General features: G+C 32.9%; 1 protein-coding gene across 2 annotated transcripts in view; it reads right to left on the bottom strand.

The window, feature by feature from the left end:
• Window positions 1–17,995, bottom strand: part of SMAD4 (SMAD family member 4) — a 37,242-nt gene that overhangs the window by 7,797 nt on the left and 11,450 nt on the right. For both annotated transcript variants that reach the window (XM_085566777.1, XM_085566778.1), the window contains 5 exons: window positions 17,148–17,258; window positions 13,707–13,757; window positions 11,172–11,355; window positions 9,421–9,589; window positions 1,030–1,168 (listed from right to left, as the gene is read on the bottom strand). In XM_085566777.1, the coding sequence (XP_085422903.1) occupies window positions 1,030–1,168; window positions 9,421–9,589; window positions 11,172–11,355; window positions 13,707–13,757; window positions 17,148–17,258 (654 nt within the window). The remainder of the gene's footprint in view (window positions 1–1,029; window positions 1,169–9,420; window positions 9,590–11,171; window positions 11,356–13,706; window positions 13,758–17,147; window positions 17,259–17,995) is intronic.

Below are 17,995 nucleotides of genomic sequence, written 5' to 3'. Positions count from 1 at the left end.
AGGTCCTGGCAGCTCAGAGCTCGAGGTCCTGGCAGATCAAAGCTCAAGGTCCTGGCACCTCAAGGTCCTGGCAGTTCAAGGTCCTGGCACCTCAAGGTCCTGGCAGTTCAAGGTCCTGGCACCTCAAGGTCCAGGCAGCTCAAGGTCCTGGCACCTCAAGGTCCTGGCAGCTCAGAGCTCAAGGGCCTGGCAGCTCAGTGCCAACAATCCTGGCACCTCAAGGTCCTGGCAGCTCAAGGTCCTGGCACTCCAAGGCTCTGGCAGCTCAGAGCTCAAGGTCCTGGCAGCTCAATGACCACAATCCCATCCCTCCCAGGTCCTGGCAGGTCGGTACTCACTGATGGCCGGCGCGATGCCCCCCACGGAGCCCGGCCCGGGGATGTTGCCGGCCACGGCTCCTGTGTCACCCCCAGGTCCTGGCAGCTCAATGACCACAATCCCGTCCCTCCCAGGTCCTGGCAGGTCGGTACTCACTGATGGCCGGCGCGATGCCCCCCACGGAGCCCGGCCCGGGGATGTTGCCGGCCACGGCTCCTGTGTCACCCCCAGGTCCTGGCAGCTCAGTGCCAACAATCCTGGCACCTCAAGGTCCTGGCACTCCAAGGTCCTGGCAGCTCAGTGCCAACAATCCTGGCACCCCAAGGTCCTGGCAGCTCAGAGCTCAAGGTCCTGGCAGCTCAAGGTCCTGGCAGCTCAAGGTCCTGGCAGCTCAGAGCTCAAGGGCCTGGCAGCTCAGTGCCAACAATCCTGGCACCCCAAGGTCCTGGCAGCTCAGAGCTCAAGGTCCTGGCAGATCAAAGCTCAAGGTCCTGGCACCTCAATGTCCTGGCAGCTCAGAGCTCAAGGTCCTGGCAGCTCAAAGCTCAAGGTCCTGGCACCTCAATGTCCTGGCAGGTCAGAGCTCAAGGTCCTGGCAGCTCAATGACCACAATGCTGCCATCTCAGGGTCTATAACCTGTCACCCCCAGGTCCTGGCAGCTCAGTAACAGTAATCCCATCCCTCCCAGGTCCTGGCAGGTCGGTACTCACTGATGGCCGGCGCGATGCCCCCCACGGAGCCCGGCCCGGGGATGTTGCCGGCCACGGCGGCCGCCTGGGCGGCGGCGGCGGCCTGGGCGGTGGCCGCCTGCTGCTGCATCTGCCGGTGGCACTGCCGCAGGTCGAACACCTGCGGGGAGGGAAATAAACCGGTTAGTTTTCAAAGCGGTTAGTTTTCCAAAGCGGTTAGTTTTCAAACTGGTTAGTTTTCAAACCGGTTAGTTTCAAACCGGTTAGTTTTCAAACTGGTTAGTTTTCAAAGCGGTTAGTTTTCAAAGCGGTTAGTTTCTAACCGGTTAGTTTTCAAACCGGTTAGTTTTCCAAACCGGTTAGTTTTCCAAACCGGTTAGTTTCAAACCGGTTAGTTTCAAACCGGTTAGTTTCAAACTAGTTAGTTTTCAAACCGGTTAGTTTTCAAACCGGTTAGTTTTCAAACTGGTTAGTTTTCAAACTGGTTAGTTTGGAACTGGTTAATTTCGAACTGGCTAGTTTCAAACCGGTTAGTTTGGAACCAGTTCGTTTCAAACCGGTTAGTTTCAAACTAGTTAGTTTCAAACCGGTTAGTTCTAACCAGTTAGTTTCTACCAGTTTCGTTCTAACCGGTTAGTTTGGAACTGGTTAGTTTGGAACTGGTTAATTTCGAACTGGCTAGTTTCTAACCGGTTAGTTTCTACCAGTTTCGTTCTAACCACTTCGTTTGTAAGGGGTTAATTGTGACCAAACTGGTTAGTTTGGAACTGGTTAATTTGGAACTGGTTAGTTTGGAACCGGTTAGTTTGGAACTGGTTAGTTTGGAACTGGCTAGATTCAAACCGGTTAGTTTGGAACTGGTTAGTTTGGAACTGGTTAGTTTGGAACTGGCTAGATTCAAACCGGTTAGTTTGGAACTGGTTAGTTTGGAAGTGGTTAGTTTGGAACCAGTTAGTTTCAAACTGGTTAGTTTCAAACTAGTTAGTTTCTAACCGGTTAGTTTCTACCAGTTTCGTTCTAAGCATTTCGTTTGTAAGGGGTTAATTGTGACCAAACCGGTTAGTTTGGAACCGGTTAGTTTGGAACCGGTTAGTTTGGAACTGGCTAGATTCAAACCGGTTAGTTTGGAACTGGTTAATTTGGAACTGGCTAGATTCAAACCGGTTAGTTTGGAACTGGTTAATTTGGAACTGGTTAATTTGGAACCGGTTAGTTTGGAACTGGTTAGTTTGGAACTGGTTAGTTTGGAACTGGTTAGTTTGGAACCGGTTAGTTTGGAACCGGTTAGTTTGGAACTGGTTAATTTGGAACCGGTTAATTTGGAACTAACCGGTTAGTTTGGAACTGGCTAGATTCAAACCGGTTCGTTTGGAACCATTCCTCACCCCGCGAAACAAATAAATTAACGAGTAAACGAATAAACGAACAAATAAACACACAAACGAATCAATAAAATCCCCCATTCCAATAGAAATTAAATAATGAATAAATGAATAAATGAATAAATGAATAAATAAATAAATGAATAAATAAATTCCTTGTCCCACGAAAGAAACAAATAAACTAATTAATTAATTAAATTAACTCATTAATTCCATTCCTTCTTCCACGAAATAAATAAAATGCCCAAATGAATAAATAAATAAATAAATCAATAAATCCCTTATTCCACGAAAGAAATAAAAAAATAAATAAATGAATGAATAAACAAATGCCTCATTCCAATAAATAAATAAATAAATAAATAATTAAGTACCTAAATTCCATATTCCACTAAATCAATAAATCAATCAATAAATGAACGAATGAATAAATAAACTCCTCACTCCAAGAAATAAACAAATACATAAATAAGTAAATAAATAAATTCCTCATTTCGATAAATAAATAAATAAATAAATAAATAATCCCCTTTTCTAATAAATAAATAAATAAATCCTTATGCCAATCAATCAATCAATCAATCAATCCTTATTCGGATAAATATATAAATACATCCTTATTTTAATAAGCAAATAAACAAATACACCCTTATTTAAATAAATAAATAAATAAATAAATCCTTATTCCAATAAATAACTGAATAAATAAATCCTTATTCTAATAAATAAATAAATATATAAATAAGTAAATAAATAAATAAATAAATAAAATAAATAAATAAACTCTTATTCCAATAAATAAACAAACAAATAAACAAATTCCTTATCCTAATAAACAAATAAATAAATCCTTATTCTAATAAATAGATAAATAAATAAATAAATAAATAAATAAATAAATAAATAAACACATCCCTATCTTAATAAATAAATAAATAAATGCATCCTTATTCTAATAAATAAATAAATAAGTAAATAAACACATCCCTATCTTAATAAATGAATAAATAAATAAATAAATAAACACATCCCTATCTTAATAAATGAATAAATAAATAAATAAATAAACACATCCCTATCTTAATAAATAAATAAATAAATGCATCCTTATTCTAATAAATAAATAAATAAGTAAATAAACACATCCCTATCTTAATAAATGAATAAATAAATGCATCCTTATTCTAATAAATAAATACATAAATAAATAAACACATAAATAAATAAATAAATAAATAAATACATCCCTATCTTAATAAATGAATAAATAAATGTATCCTTATTCTAATAAATACATAAATAAATAAATAAATAAACACATCCCTATCTTAATAAATAAATAAATAAATGCATCCTTATTCTAATAAATAAATGCATAAATAAATAAATAAATAAACACATCCCTATCTTAATAAATTAATAAATAAACGTATCCTTATTCTAATAAATAAATAAATAAATAAATAAATACATAAATAAATAAACGCATTCCTATATTAATAAATAAATAGATAAAAGCATCCTTATTCTAATAAATAAATGCATAAATAAATAAATAAACACATCCCTATCTTAATAAATGAATAAATCAATGCATCCTTATTCTAATAAATAAATAAATAAATAAATACATAAATAAATAAATAAACACATCCCTATCTTAATAAATGAATAAATAAATAAATAAATAAACGCATCCCTATCTTAATAAATGAATAAATAAATGCATCCTTATTCTAATAAATAAATAAATAAATAAATACATAAACACATCTCTATCTTAATAAATTAATAAATAAATGCATCCTTATTCTAATAAATAAATGCATAAATAAATAAATAAATAAATAAACACATCCCTATCTTAGTAAATGAATAAATAAATGCATCCTTATTCTAATAAATACGTAAATAAATAAATAAATAAACACATCCCTATCTTAATAAATGAATAAATAAATAAATAAATAAACACATCCCTATCTTAATAAATAAATAAATAAATGCATCCTTATTCTAATAAATAAATACATAAATAAATAAATAAACACATCCCTATCTTAATAAATGAATAAATAAATGCATTCTTATTCTAATAAATGAATAAATAAATAAATAAATAAATAAACACATCCGTATCTTAATAAATGAATAAATAAATGTATCCTTATTCTAATAAATAAATAAATAAACGCATCCCTATCTTAAATAAATAAATAAATAAATGCATCGTTATTCTAATAAATAAATATGTAAATAAATAAATAAATAAACACATCCCTATCTTAATAAATAAATAAATAAATGCATCCTTGTTCTAATAAATAAATGCATAAATAAATAAACACATCCCTATCTTAATAAGTAAATAAATAAATAAAATAAATAAATAAACAAACACATCCCTATCTTAATAAATGAATAAATAAATGTATCCTTATTCTAATGAATAAATAAATAAATAAATAAACACATCCCTATCTTAATAAATGAATAAATAAATGTATCCTTATTCTAATGAATAAATAAATAAATAAATAAACACATCCCTATCTTAATAAATGAATAAATAAATAAATAAATAAACACATCCCTATCTTAATAAATAAATAAATAAATGCATCCTTATTCTAATAAATAAATACATAAATAAATAAATAAACACATCCCTATCTTAATAAATGAATAAATAAATGTATCCTTATTCTAATGAATAAATAAATAAATAAATAAACACATCCCTATCTTAATAAATTAATAAATAAACGCATCCTTATTCTAATAAATAAATACATAAATAAATAAGTAAATAAATAAATACATCCCTATCTTAGTAAATGAATAAATAAATGCATTCTTATTCTAATAAATAAATAAATAAATACATAAATAAATACATAAATAAATAAGTAAATAAATAAACACATCCCTATCTTAGTAAATGAATAAATAAATGCATCCTTATTCTAATAAATAAATAAATAAATAAATAAATACATAAACACATTCCTATATTAATAAATAAATAAATGCATCCTTATTCTAATAAATAAATACATAAATAAATACATACATAAATAAATAAATAAATAAACGCATCCCTATCTTAATAAATAAATAAATAAATGCATCCTTATTCTAATAAATAAATACATAAATAAATAAATAAATAAACGCATCCCTATCTTAATAAATGAATAAATAAATAAATAAACACATCCCTATCTTAATAAATTAATAAATAAATGTATCCTTATTCTAATAAATAAATAAATAAACGCATCCCTATCTTAATAAATAAATAAATAAATGCATCCTTATTCTAATAAATAAATACAAAAATAAATAAATAAATAAACACATCCCTATCTTAATAAATGAATAAAGAAATGTATCCTTATTCTAATAAATAAATAAATAAATAAATACATAAATAAACACATCCCTATCTTAATAAATAAATAAATAAATGCATCCTTATTCTAATAAATAAATAAATAAATAAATAAGCACATCCCTATCTTAATAAATGAATAAATAAATGTATCCTTATTATAATAAATACATAAATAAATAAATAAATAAATAAATACATAAATAAACATATTCCTATATTAATAAATAAATACCTTCGTCTTTTACTAGACAAAGGAACAAACGCGTCCTCATTTAAATAAACAAATTATTACCTATTTAAATAAACAAACAAACAAACCATCCTTACTCTGATAAATAAACGCATAAATAAATAAATAAATAAACAAATAAATAAATAAACCAATATATCCTTACTCTGATAAATAAACAAATAAACCAATACGTCCTTACTCTAATAAATAAATAAATATATAAATATATAAATATATAAATATATAAATATATAAATAGATAAATAAATAAACCAATACGTCCTTACTCTGATAAATAAATAAATATATAAATAGATAAATAAATAAATAAATAAACCAATACGTCCTTACTCTAATAAATAAATAAATATATAAATAGATAAATAGATAAATAGATAAATAAATAAACCAATACGTCCTTACTCTAATAAATAAATAAATAAATAAATAGATAAATAAATAAATAAATAAACCAATACGTCCTTACTCTGATAAATAAATAAATAAATAAATAAGTCCTTACTCTAATAAAGAAATAAATAAATATGTAATAGATAAATAAATAAATAAATAAACCAATACGTCCTTACTCTGATAAATAAATAAATAAATAAATAAATAAATAAATAAATAAGTCCTTACTCTAATAAAGAAATAGATAAATATCTAAATAGATAAATAAATAAATAAATAAACCAATACGTCCTTACTCTAATAAATAAATAAATAAATAAATAAATAAATAAGTCATTACTCTAATAAATAAATAAATAAATAAATAAATAAGTAAATAAGTCCTTACTCTAATAAAGAAATAAATAAATATTTAAATAGATAAATAAATAAATAAATAAACCAATACGTCCTTACTCTGATAAATAAATGAATAAATAAATTAATAAATAAACAAATAAACCAATGTGTCCTTATTCTTATAAATAAATAAATACATAAATAAATAAATAAACAAATAAATAAACCAATACGTCCTCATATAAATAAATAAATAAATAAATAAATAAATAAATCCTTACACTGATAAATAAATAAATAAATAGATATATTGATAAATAAATAAATAAATAAATAAATAAACAAATACATCCTTGCGCTGATCAATGAATAGATAAATAAATAAATAAACAAACACACCAATACGTCCTTACTCTGATAAATAAATAAATAAATAGATAAATAAATTAATAAATAAATAAATAAACCAATCCGTCCTTGCTCTAATAAATAAATAAATAAATAGATAAATAAATAAACACGTCCTTACTCTAATAAATAAATAAATAAATAGATAAATAAATGAATAAATAAATAAATAAATAAATAAATAAACCAATACGTCCTTACTCTGATAAATACATAAATAAATAAATAAATAAATAAACAATTAAAAAATTTAATTAATTAATTCCTCACCCCGCCGCATCCGCCAATTAAAAAAAACAAAACCCAAAAAAACCCAAAAAAACCGAACGAATCGATTAACTGATCAATCAATCAATCAATTAATTAATGGATTAATGAGCGCAGCCCACCTTGATGTAGGCGCTGGGGTAGAGCCAATTAACCAATTAATTAACTAATTAACCAACAAACCCTCACCCCCCTCCCATTGCTACCCATCCCAACCAACCGATCCACCAACGAATCGACGCATCTGTTAACCGATCAATCAATTAATCAATTAATTAATTAATTAATGGATTAATTAGCGGAGCCCACCTTGATGTAGGCGCTGGGGTAGAGCCAATTAACCAATTAATTAACCAATTAACCAACAAACCCTCACCCCCCTCCCATTGTTACCCATCCCAACCAACCGATCCGCCAACGAATCGATTAACTGATCAATCAATCAATTAATTAATTAATGGATTAATTAGCGCAGCCCACCTTGATGTAGGCGCTGGGGTAGAGCCAATTAACCAATTAATTAACTAATTAACCAACAAACCCTCACCCCCCTCCCATTGCTACCCATCCCATCCAACCGATCCGCCAACAAATCGATTAACTGATCAATCAATCAATCAATCAATTAATGGATTAATTAACGAGCGGAGCCCACCTTGATGTAGGCGCTGGGGTAGAGCCAATTAACCAATTAATTAACTAATTAACCAACAAACCCTCACCCCCCTCCTCCATTGTTACCCATCCCATCCAACCGATCCGCCAACGAATCGATTAACTGATCAATCAATCAATCAATTAATTAATGGATTGATTGATTAATGGATTAACGAGCGCAGCCCACCTTGATGTAGGCGCTGCGGTACAGCCAATTAACCAATTAATTAACCAATTAACCAACAAACCCTCACCCCCCTCCCCATTGTAACCCATCCCAACCAACCGATCCACCAACAAATCGATTAACTGACCAATCAATCAATCAATTAATCGATTAATTAATTAATGGATTAATTAGCGCAGCCCACCTTGATGTAGGCGCTGGGGTAGAGGCAATTAACCAATTAATTAACCAATTAACCAACAAACCCTCACCCCCCCCCTCCATTGTTACCCATCCCAACCAACCGATCCGCCAACAAATCGACGCATCCGTTAACCGATCAATCAATCGATTAATCAATTAATTAATTAATGGATTAATTAGCGCAGCCCACCTTGATGTAGGCGCTGGGGTAGAGCCAATTAACCAATTAATTAACCAATTAACCAACAAACCCTCACCCCCCTCCCTCCATTGTTACCCATCCCAACCAACCGATCCTCCAACAAATCGACGCATCCGTTAACCGATCAATCAATCGATCAATCAATTAATTAATTAATGGATTAATTAGCGCAGCCCACCTTGATGTAGGCGCTGGGGTAGAGCCAATTAACCAATTAATTAACTAATTAACCAACAAACCCTCACCCCCCCCCCCTCCATTGTTACCCATCCCAACCAACCGATCCGCCAACAAATCGATTAACTGATGAATCAATCAATCGATTAATTAATTAATTAATTAATGGATTAATTAGCGCAGCCCACCTTGATGTAGGCGCTGGGGTAGAGCCAATTAACCAATTAATTAACTAATTAACCAACAAACCCTCACCCTCCCCCCCATTGTTACCCATCCCAACCAACCGATCCTCCAATGAATCGACGCATCCATTAACCGATCAATCGATTAATCAATTAATTAATTAATTAATGGATTAATTAGCGCAGCCCACCTTGATGTAGGCACTGGGGTAGAGCCAATTAACCAATTAATTAACCAATTAACCAACAAACCCTCACCCCCCTCCCCTCCATTGTTACCCATCCCAACCAACCGATCCACCAACAAATCGACGTATCCATTAACCGATCAATCAATCAATCAATTAATTAATTAATTAATGGATTAATTAACGCAGCCCACCTTGATGTAGGCGCTGGGGTAGATCTTGTGCACGGCGTCGCCGGGCGCCCGGCCCGCCTCGCGGTCCAGGTAATAACTCTGCACGAAGACGGCGTGGTCGCTCAGGCACCGCACCCACACGTCGCCCTCGCCTTTGCACTCCAGCTGCACGCCCTTGCCGATGTGCAGCCTGCGAGGGGGGACACGGAGAACACGCGTGTGCTTAGCGTGTTCGAAAAGTGAAATTTCGGTTCTATAAGGAAATGTTGATGTTTGGGGAAACTGAGGCACGGTGCGTTTTTGTGGTTCTCCGTAGCGCCGCAAACACGGGATGGGGTCTGGGGGGTGGGTGAACGCGTCACACGCCACGTCACGCGTGTTTTTAGCGTGTTCGAATGGTGATATTTTGGTTCTATAAGGAAATGTTGATGTTTGGGGAAACTGAGGCACGGCGCGGTTTCGTGGTTCTCCGCAGCGCCACAAACACGGGATCGGGTTTGCGAGCTGGCCGAATGCGTCACACGCCACGTCACGTGTGTTTTTAGCATGTTTTTAGCGTGATGTTTCGGTTCTATAGCCAAATATTGAATATTTGGTAAACTGAGGCGCAGTATGTTTTTCCGGGGGTTTGTAACACGGGAAACACGGGATGGGGTGCTCATGGTGTTCTGAACATGGAACACGGGACCCGTCACGCGTGTTTTTAGCGTGTTCGAAAAGTGAAATTTCGGTTCTATAGGGAAATGTTGACGTTTGGGGAAACTGAGGCACGGTGCGTTCTCGTGGTTCTCTCTAGCGCCACAAACACGGGATCGGGTCTGGGGGTGGCTGAAGGCGTCACACGACACGTCACGCGTGTTTTTGGCGTGTTCGAACCATGAACTTTCGGTTCTAGAAGGAAAAGTTGACGTTTGGGGAAACTGAGGCACGGCGTGTTTTTTGCCGTGGTCTGTAGCACCAGAAACATGGGACGGGGTGGTAATGTTCAGAACACGTGACATGTGACGCCACGCATGTTTTTAGCATGTTCGTACCATGAACTTTCGGTTCTAGAAGGAAATGTTGAAGTTTGGGGAAACTGAGGCACGGCATGTTTTTCACATGGACTCCAACACGGGAAACACGGGATGGGGCGCTCATGGCGTTCTGAACATGGAACACGGAACATGGGACCCGTCACGCGTGTTTTTAGCGTGTCGTTTGGGTTCTAGAAGGAAATGTTGAAGTTTGGGGAAACTGAGGCACGGCGTGTTTTCGTGGTTCTCTCTAGCGCCACAAACACGGGATGGGGTCTTGGGGGTGGCCGAGCGCGTCACACGCCACGTCACGCCTGTTTTTAGCGTGTTCAAACTGTGACATTTCGGTTCTAGAAGGAAATGTTGACTTTTGGGGAAACTGAGGCACGGCGTGTTTTCGTGGTTCTCCGCAGCGCCACAAACACGGGATCGGGGTCTGGGGGTGGCCGAGCGCGTCACACGCCACGTCACGCGTGTTTTTAGCGTGTTCGAACTGTAACATTTCGGTTCTAGAAGGAAATGTTGACTTTTGGGGAAACTGAGGCACGGCGCGCGTTGGCGGTTGCGTGCCAATTTGCATATTTTGCATGCTAATTTGCATACCAACCATTCCACTTCCCCACCCACCCCTCAATGAGCCGCCATCTTGCTTCTTCAACCCCCCCCCCCCGCACTCCACCCCACCGCCCCTTTAATTACCCCGCCGCGTTTTCTCCTAATTATTCCTCCGCCTCATTTGCATATTAATGAGCCCACCTGACCCTCTCGATGGCCTCCGTCCGGTGCACGTTGGACAATTGGCCCAGGCAGAAGCGGTCGCCGCCCGACGGGTCCACGTAACCGTCCACGGTGACCACGGGACAACTGGAGGGCACCTTGAAGGTCTCGCCCACCTGCACGTCCATCTCGAAGTAGGCGATGGAGCACCAATATTCCGGCGCTGATTTGCATAATTGATGAGGCCGACGGGTCGTTAAGGGGAGGCGCCAAACGAGCCGGCGGCCAACAAAAAAAAAAAATCAAAAAAAACCCAAAAAAACCCAAAAAAAACCAAAAAAAAGGAGGATTATTCAAAATGGCCGCCAGGGAAGGGGTTGGGGGCAATGAGATGGGCTCATAGGGGTTGATAGTGGAGTTTGGCCTGATTTGCATCTGATTTGCATCTGATTTGCATAGGAATGAGGGAATGTCAAGCGTCGGCAAGGTGAATAAGCGCGGGATATAATGATATGCAAATTATTGATTGGAGGCAGGGGGACGAACCCAAATCTGACTCCCACACCCGTTTCGAGCTCTTATTCGGTCCGGATCTAATTTACATATAATTTGCATATTCAGTATTGGATTGACATTGGTTAGGAGCACAAATAATCACAAAATATAATTATATGCAAATTATTTATTGGAGGCAGGGGGACGAACCCAAATCTGACTCCCACACCCGTTTTGAGCTCTTATTCGATCCGGATCTAATTTACATATAATTTGCATATTGGTGATTGGATTTACATTTTTAGGAGCACGAATAATCACGGGATATAATTATATGCAAATGAGTTTATCGGAATCAGGGGGACAAACCCAAATCTGACTCCCACACCCGTTTCGAATTGAACCTATTTGCTATTCTAGCCTGATCTAATTTACATATAATTTGCATATTCATTGTTGGATTGACAGTGGTTAGGAGCACGAATAATCACGGGATATAATTATATGCAAATGAGTTTATCGGAATCAGGGGGACAAACCCAAATCTGACTCCCACACCCGTTTCGAGCTCTTATTCAATCTGGATCTAATTTACATATAATTTGCATATTCATTGTTGGATTGACATTGGTTAGGAGCACGAATAATCACGGGATATAATGATATGCAAATTATTTATTGGAATCAGGGGGACAAACCCAAATCTGACTCCCACACCCGTTTCGAGCTCTTATTCGATCTGGATCTAATTTACATATAATTTGCATATTCATTGTTGGATTGACATTGGTTAGGAGCACGAATAATCACGGGATATAATGATATGCAAATGAGTTTATCAGAATCAGGGGGACAAACCCAAATCTGACTCCCACACCCGTTTCAAGCTCTTATTCGATCCGGATCTAATTTACATATAATTTGCATATTCATTGTTGGACTTATATTGTTTAGGAGCACGAATAATCACGGGATATAATTATATGCAAATGAGCTTCTCGGAATCAGGGGGACAAACCCAAATCTGACTCCCACACCCGTTTCGAGCTCTTATTCGGTCCGGATCTAATTTACATATAATTTGCATATTCATTATTGGATTGACATTGGTTAGGAGCACGAATAATCACGGGATATAATGATATGCAAATGAGTTTATTGGAATCAGGGAGACAAACCCAAATCTGACTCCCACACCCGTTTCGAGCTCTTATTCGATCCGGATCTAATTTACATATAATTTGCATATTCATTATAGGACTTATATTGTTTAGGAGCACGAATGATCACGGGATATAATTATATGCAAATGATTTAATGGAGTCAGGGGTACAAACCCAAATCTGACTCCCACACCCGTTTCGAGCTCTTATTCGATCCGGATCTAATTTACATATAATTTGCATATTCATTATTGGATTGACATTGGTTAGGAGCACGAATAATCACGGGATATAATGATATGCAAATGATTTATTGGAATCAGGGGGATGAACCCAAATCTGACTCCCACACCCGTTTTGAGCTCTTATTCGATCCGGATCTAATTTACATATAATTTGCATATTCATTATTGGATTTATATTGGTTAGGAGCACGAATAATCACGGGATATAATGATATGCAAATGAGTTTATCGGAATCAGGGGGACAAACCCAAATCTAACTCCCACACCCGTTTCGAGCTCTTATTCGATCTGGATCTAATTTACATATAATTTGCATATTGGTGATTGGATTTACATTGTTAGGAGCACAAATAATCACGGGATATAATTATATGCAAATGAGTTTATCGGAATCAGGGGGACGAATCCAAATCTGACTCCCACACCCGTTTCGAGCTCCACCTATTTTCTATTCCATCCATATCTAATTTACATATAATTTGCATATTCATTAATGAATTGGCATGGTATAGGAACGCAAATAATCACAGGATTTAATTATATGCAAATGAGTTTATCGGAATCAGGGGGAGTCCCACACCCGTTTCGAGCTCCACCTATTAGATATTAAATCTGGGTCTAATTTGCATCTAATTTGCATACTAATGACCGGATTTGCATTTTGACTCACCGGGGTGATTGGAGATCGGAGGTTGGAAGGCGAGCTCGTTGTGGACCGGCCCTGGGAAAAAAATACCCAAAAAAATTAATTAAATTTTTATGAAATTTATATGAAATTTATATGAAATTTGTATTAAAATTTGTATTAAATTTATTTTAAATTTGTATAAAATTTCTGTTAAATTTAGGCCAAATTTATACTAAATTTATCCCAAAATTATCCCAAATTTATCCCAAAATTATCCCAAATTTATACAGAATTTTTATTAAATTTATTCCAAATTTATGCAAAATTTATATTTAATTTATTCCAAATTTATACTAAATTTATATTAAATTTATACCAAAATTAGACTAAATTTATACCAAATTTTTACCGTATTTACCCTAAATTTATATTAAATTTATATTAAATTTATCCCAAATTTTGACTAATTTTATATTAAATTTCTATTAAATCTCTATTCAATTTATCCCAAATTTCTCCCAAATTTATATTAAATTTTTACTACATTTATATTAAATTTATCCCAAATTTATACTAAATTTCTATTAAATTTTTACTAATTTATTACAAATTTATATTAAATTTGTATTAAATCTATCCCAAGTTTATCCCAAATTTTGACTAATTTTATATTACATTTATATTAAATTTATATTAAATTTATATTAAATTTATCCCAAATTTTGACTAATTTTATATTAAATTTATATTAAATCTATATTCAATTTATCCGAAATTTCTCCCAAATTTATACCAAATTTATTCCAAATTTTTTTCCAAATTTATACCAAATTTATATTCTATTTATTCCAAGTTTATCACAAATTTTTTCCAAATTTATCCCAAATTTATACCCAATTTATATTCAATTTATTCCAAATTTATTCCAAATTTATCCCAAATTTATACCAAATTTATATTCTATTTATTCCAAATTTATTCCAAATTTATACAAATTTATCCCAAATTTATCCCAAATTTACCCCAAATTTATATTCAATTTATTCCAAATTTATTCCAAATTTATACAAATTTATCCCAAATTTATCCCAAATTTACCCCAAATTTATATTCAATTTATTCCAAATTTATTCCAAATTTATACAAATTTATCCCAAATTTATCCCAAATTTATCCCAAATTTATATTCAATTTATTCCAAATTTATTCCAAATTTATCCCAAATTTATACCAAATTTATATTCAATTTATTCCAAATTTTTTCCAAATTTTTAACAAATTTATCCCAAATTTACATCAAATTTATCCCAAATTTATATTCAATTTATTCCAAATTTTTTCCAAATTTTTTCCAAATTTTTTCCAAATTTTTTCCAAATTTATTCCAAATTTATACCAAATTTATATTCATTTTATTCCAAATTTATACTAAATTTATTCCAAATTTATTCCAAATTTATTCCAAATTTATCCCAAATTTATATTCAATTTATTCCAAATTTATACCAAATTTAAACCAAATTTATATTCATTTTATTCCAAATTTATCCCAAATTTATTCCAAATTTATATTCAATTTATTCCAAATTTTTTCCAAATTTTTTCCAAATTTTTTCCAAATTTTTTCCAAATTTATCCCAAATTTTTTCCAAATTTTTTCCAAATTTATACCAAATTTATTCCAAATTTATCCCAAATTTATCCCAAATTTATTCCAAATTTATCCCAAATTTATCCCAAATTTATATTCAATTTATTCCAAATTTATCCCAAATTTATTCCAAATTTATCCCAAATTTATACCAAATTTATATTCCATTTATTCCAAATTTATTCCAAATTTATTCCAAATTTATTCCAAAATTATACCAAATTTATATTCAATTTATTCCAAATTTATTCCAAATTTATCCCAAATTTATCCCAAATTTATCCCAAATTTATATTCAATTTATTCCAAATTTATCCCAAATTTATCCCAAATTTATTCCAAATTTATCCCAAATTTATATTCCATTTATTCCAAATTTATTCCAAATTTATTCCAAATTTATTCCAAAATTATACCAAATTTATATTCAATTTATTCCAAATTTATTCCAAATTTATCCCAAATTTATCCCAAATTTATCCCAAATTTATCCCAAATTTATATTCAATTTTTTCCAAATTTTTTCCTAATTTTTTCCAAATTTTTTCCAAATTTATCCCAAATTTATATTCAATTTATTCCAAATTTATCCGAAATTTATCCGAAATTTATCCGAAATTTATCCCAAATTTATCCCAAATTTATCCCAAATTTGTGTTCAATTTTTTCCAAATTTATCCCAAATTTATATTCAATTTATCCCAAATTTACCCCAAATTTACCCCAAATTTATTCCAAATTTATATTCAATTTTTTCCAAATTTATTCCAAATTTATCCCAAATTTATCCCAAATTTATCTTCAATTTATATTCAATTTATTCCAAATTTATCCCAAATTTATATTCAATTCATCCCAAATTTATCCCAAATTTATATTCAATTTATTCCAAATTTTTTCCAAATTTTTTCCAAATTTATACCAAATTTATATTCAATTTATTCCAAATTTATACCAAATTTATATTCAATTTATCCCAAATTTATCCCAAATTTATTCCAAATTTATCCCAAATTTATCCCAAATTTATCCCAAATTTATCCCAAATTTATCCCAAATTTATCCCAAATTTATTCCAAATTTATATTCAATTTATCCCAAATTTATCCCAAATTTATCCCAAATTTATATTCAATTTATTCCAAATTTATTCCAAATTTATCCCAAATTTATATTCAATTTATTCCAAATTTATACCAAATTTATCCCAAATTTATTCCAAATTTACCCCAAATTTATCCCAAATCTATATTCAATTTATTCCAAATTTATTCCAAATTTATACCAAATTTTTTCCAAATTTATTCCAAATTTATATTCAATTTATTCCAAATTTATTCCAAATTTATATTCAATTTATCCCAAATTTATCCCAAATTTATCCCAAATTTATCCCAAATTTATCCCAAATTTATCCCAAATTTATCCCAAATTTATTCCAAATTTATATTCAATTTATCCCAAATTTATCCCAAATTTATCCCAAATTTATATTCAATTTATTCCAAATTTATTCCAAATTTATCCCAAATTTATATTCAATTTATTCCATTTTTTTCCAAATTTATTCCAAATTTATCCCAAATTTATTCCAAATTTTTTCCAAATTTTTCCAAATTTATTCCAAATTTATACCAAATTTATATTCAATTTATTCCAAATTTTTTCCAAATTTATTCCAATTTTTTTCCAAATTTTTTCCAAATTTACCCCAAATTTATCCCAAATTTCCCCCCAAATTTCCCCCCAATTCAAACTCAATTCTCTCTCTTACACTTCTAGGAAATTCCCAGTTATTCTGTAATTAATTAAGCCGTTAATTAGCCACTCACAGTAATGACCGGCGTGCACGGGCGGGTGGTGCTGCAGGTGCCCGTTCTGGTGCTGAGCCACGCCCGGCCCGAATGGCGCCGTCCTTCCTCCCGTCCAATCAGAACCGCCGCCTGACAACCCAAATTTACATCCACCAATCAGAGCCCGCAACCAAAAAAACCCCAAAATTTTGGGGGTTTCGGGGCCGTTTTTAAAGGTTTTTTGTTTCGACCAATCAGGAAGCTCGAAGGGGGTGCGGCGACCAATCGGAGCCGCTGGTTGTCAAGCCAAAAAAAGCCTAAAATTGTGTTGACCAATGGGAGGCCAGAGAAAAAAAATCCCGAAATTTTGGCGGGTTTTGGAGGTTTTTTGGGGTTTTTTGGTTTCGACCAATCGGGAAGGGAGAAGGGGGTGGGGTGTTCTGGCTCGGCCAATCAGAGGCCAGAATTCAGGGAGATTGTCCAATGGGAGCCAAGCTACCAAAATAACAAAATTTTGGGGGTTGGGGATCCCAAAAATCCCAAAATTTTGGGTTTAGAAATCCCAAAAATCCCCAAAATTTTGAATTTAGAAATCCCAAAAATTCCAAAATTTTGGGTTTTAAAAATCCCAAAATTCCCAAAATTTTGAATTTAGAAATTCCCAAAAATCCCAAAATTTTGGTTTTTTGGGATCCCAAAATTCGGTATTTGGGACCCCAAAAATCCCAAAAATTTTGGGTTTAGAAATCCCAAAATTCCCAAAATTTGGGTTTTAAAAATCCCAAAAATCCCAAAATTTTGGGTTTTAAAAATCCCAAAAATCCAAAAAATTTTGAATTTAGAAATTCCCAAAAATCCCAAAATTTTGGTTTTTTGGGATCCCAAAA

The sequence above is a fragment of the Lonchura striata genome, chromosome Z, assembly GCF_050655825.1.
Source record: "Lonchura striata isolate lonStrDom1 chromosome Z, ASM5065582v1, whole genome shotgun sequence".
NCBI lineage: Eukaryota > Metazoa > Chordata > Aves > Passeriformes > Estrildidae > Lonchura > Lonchura striata.
The sequence above is the reverse complement of the archived record's forward strand: the minus strand, read 5'-3'. Positions and strand labels throughout refer to the sequence as shown.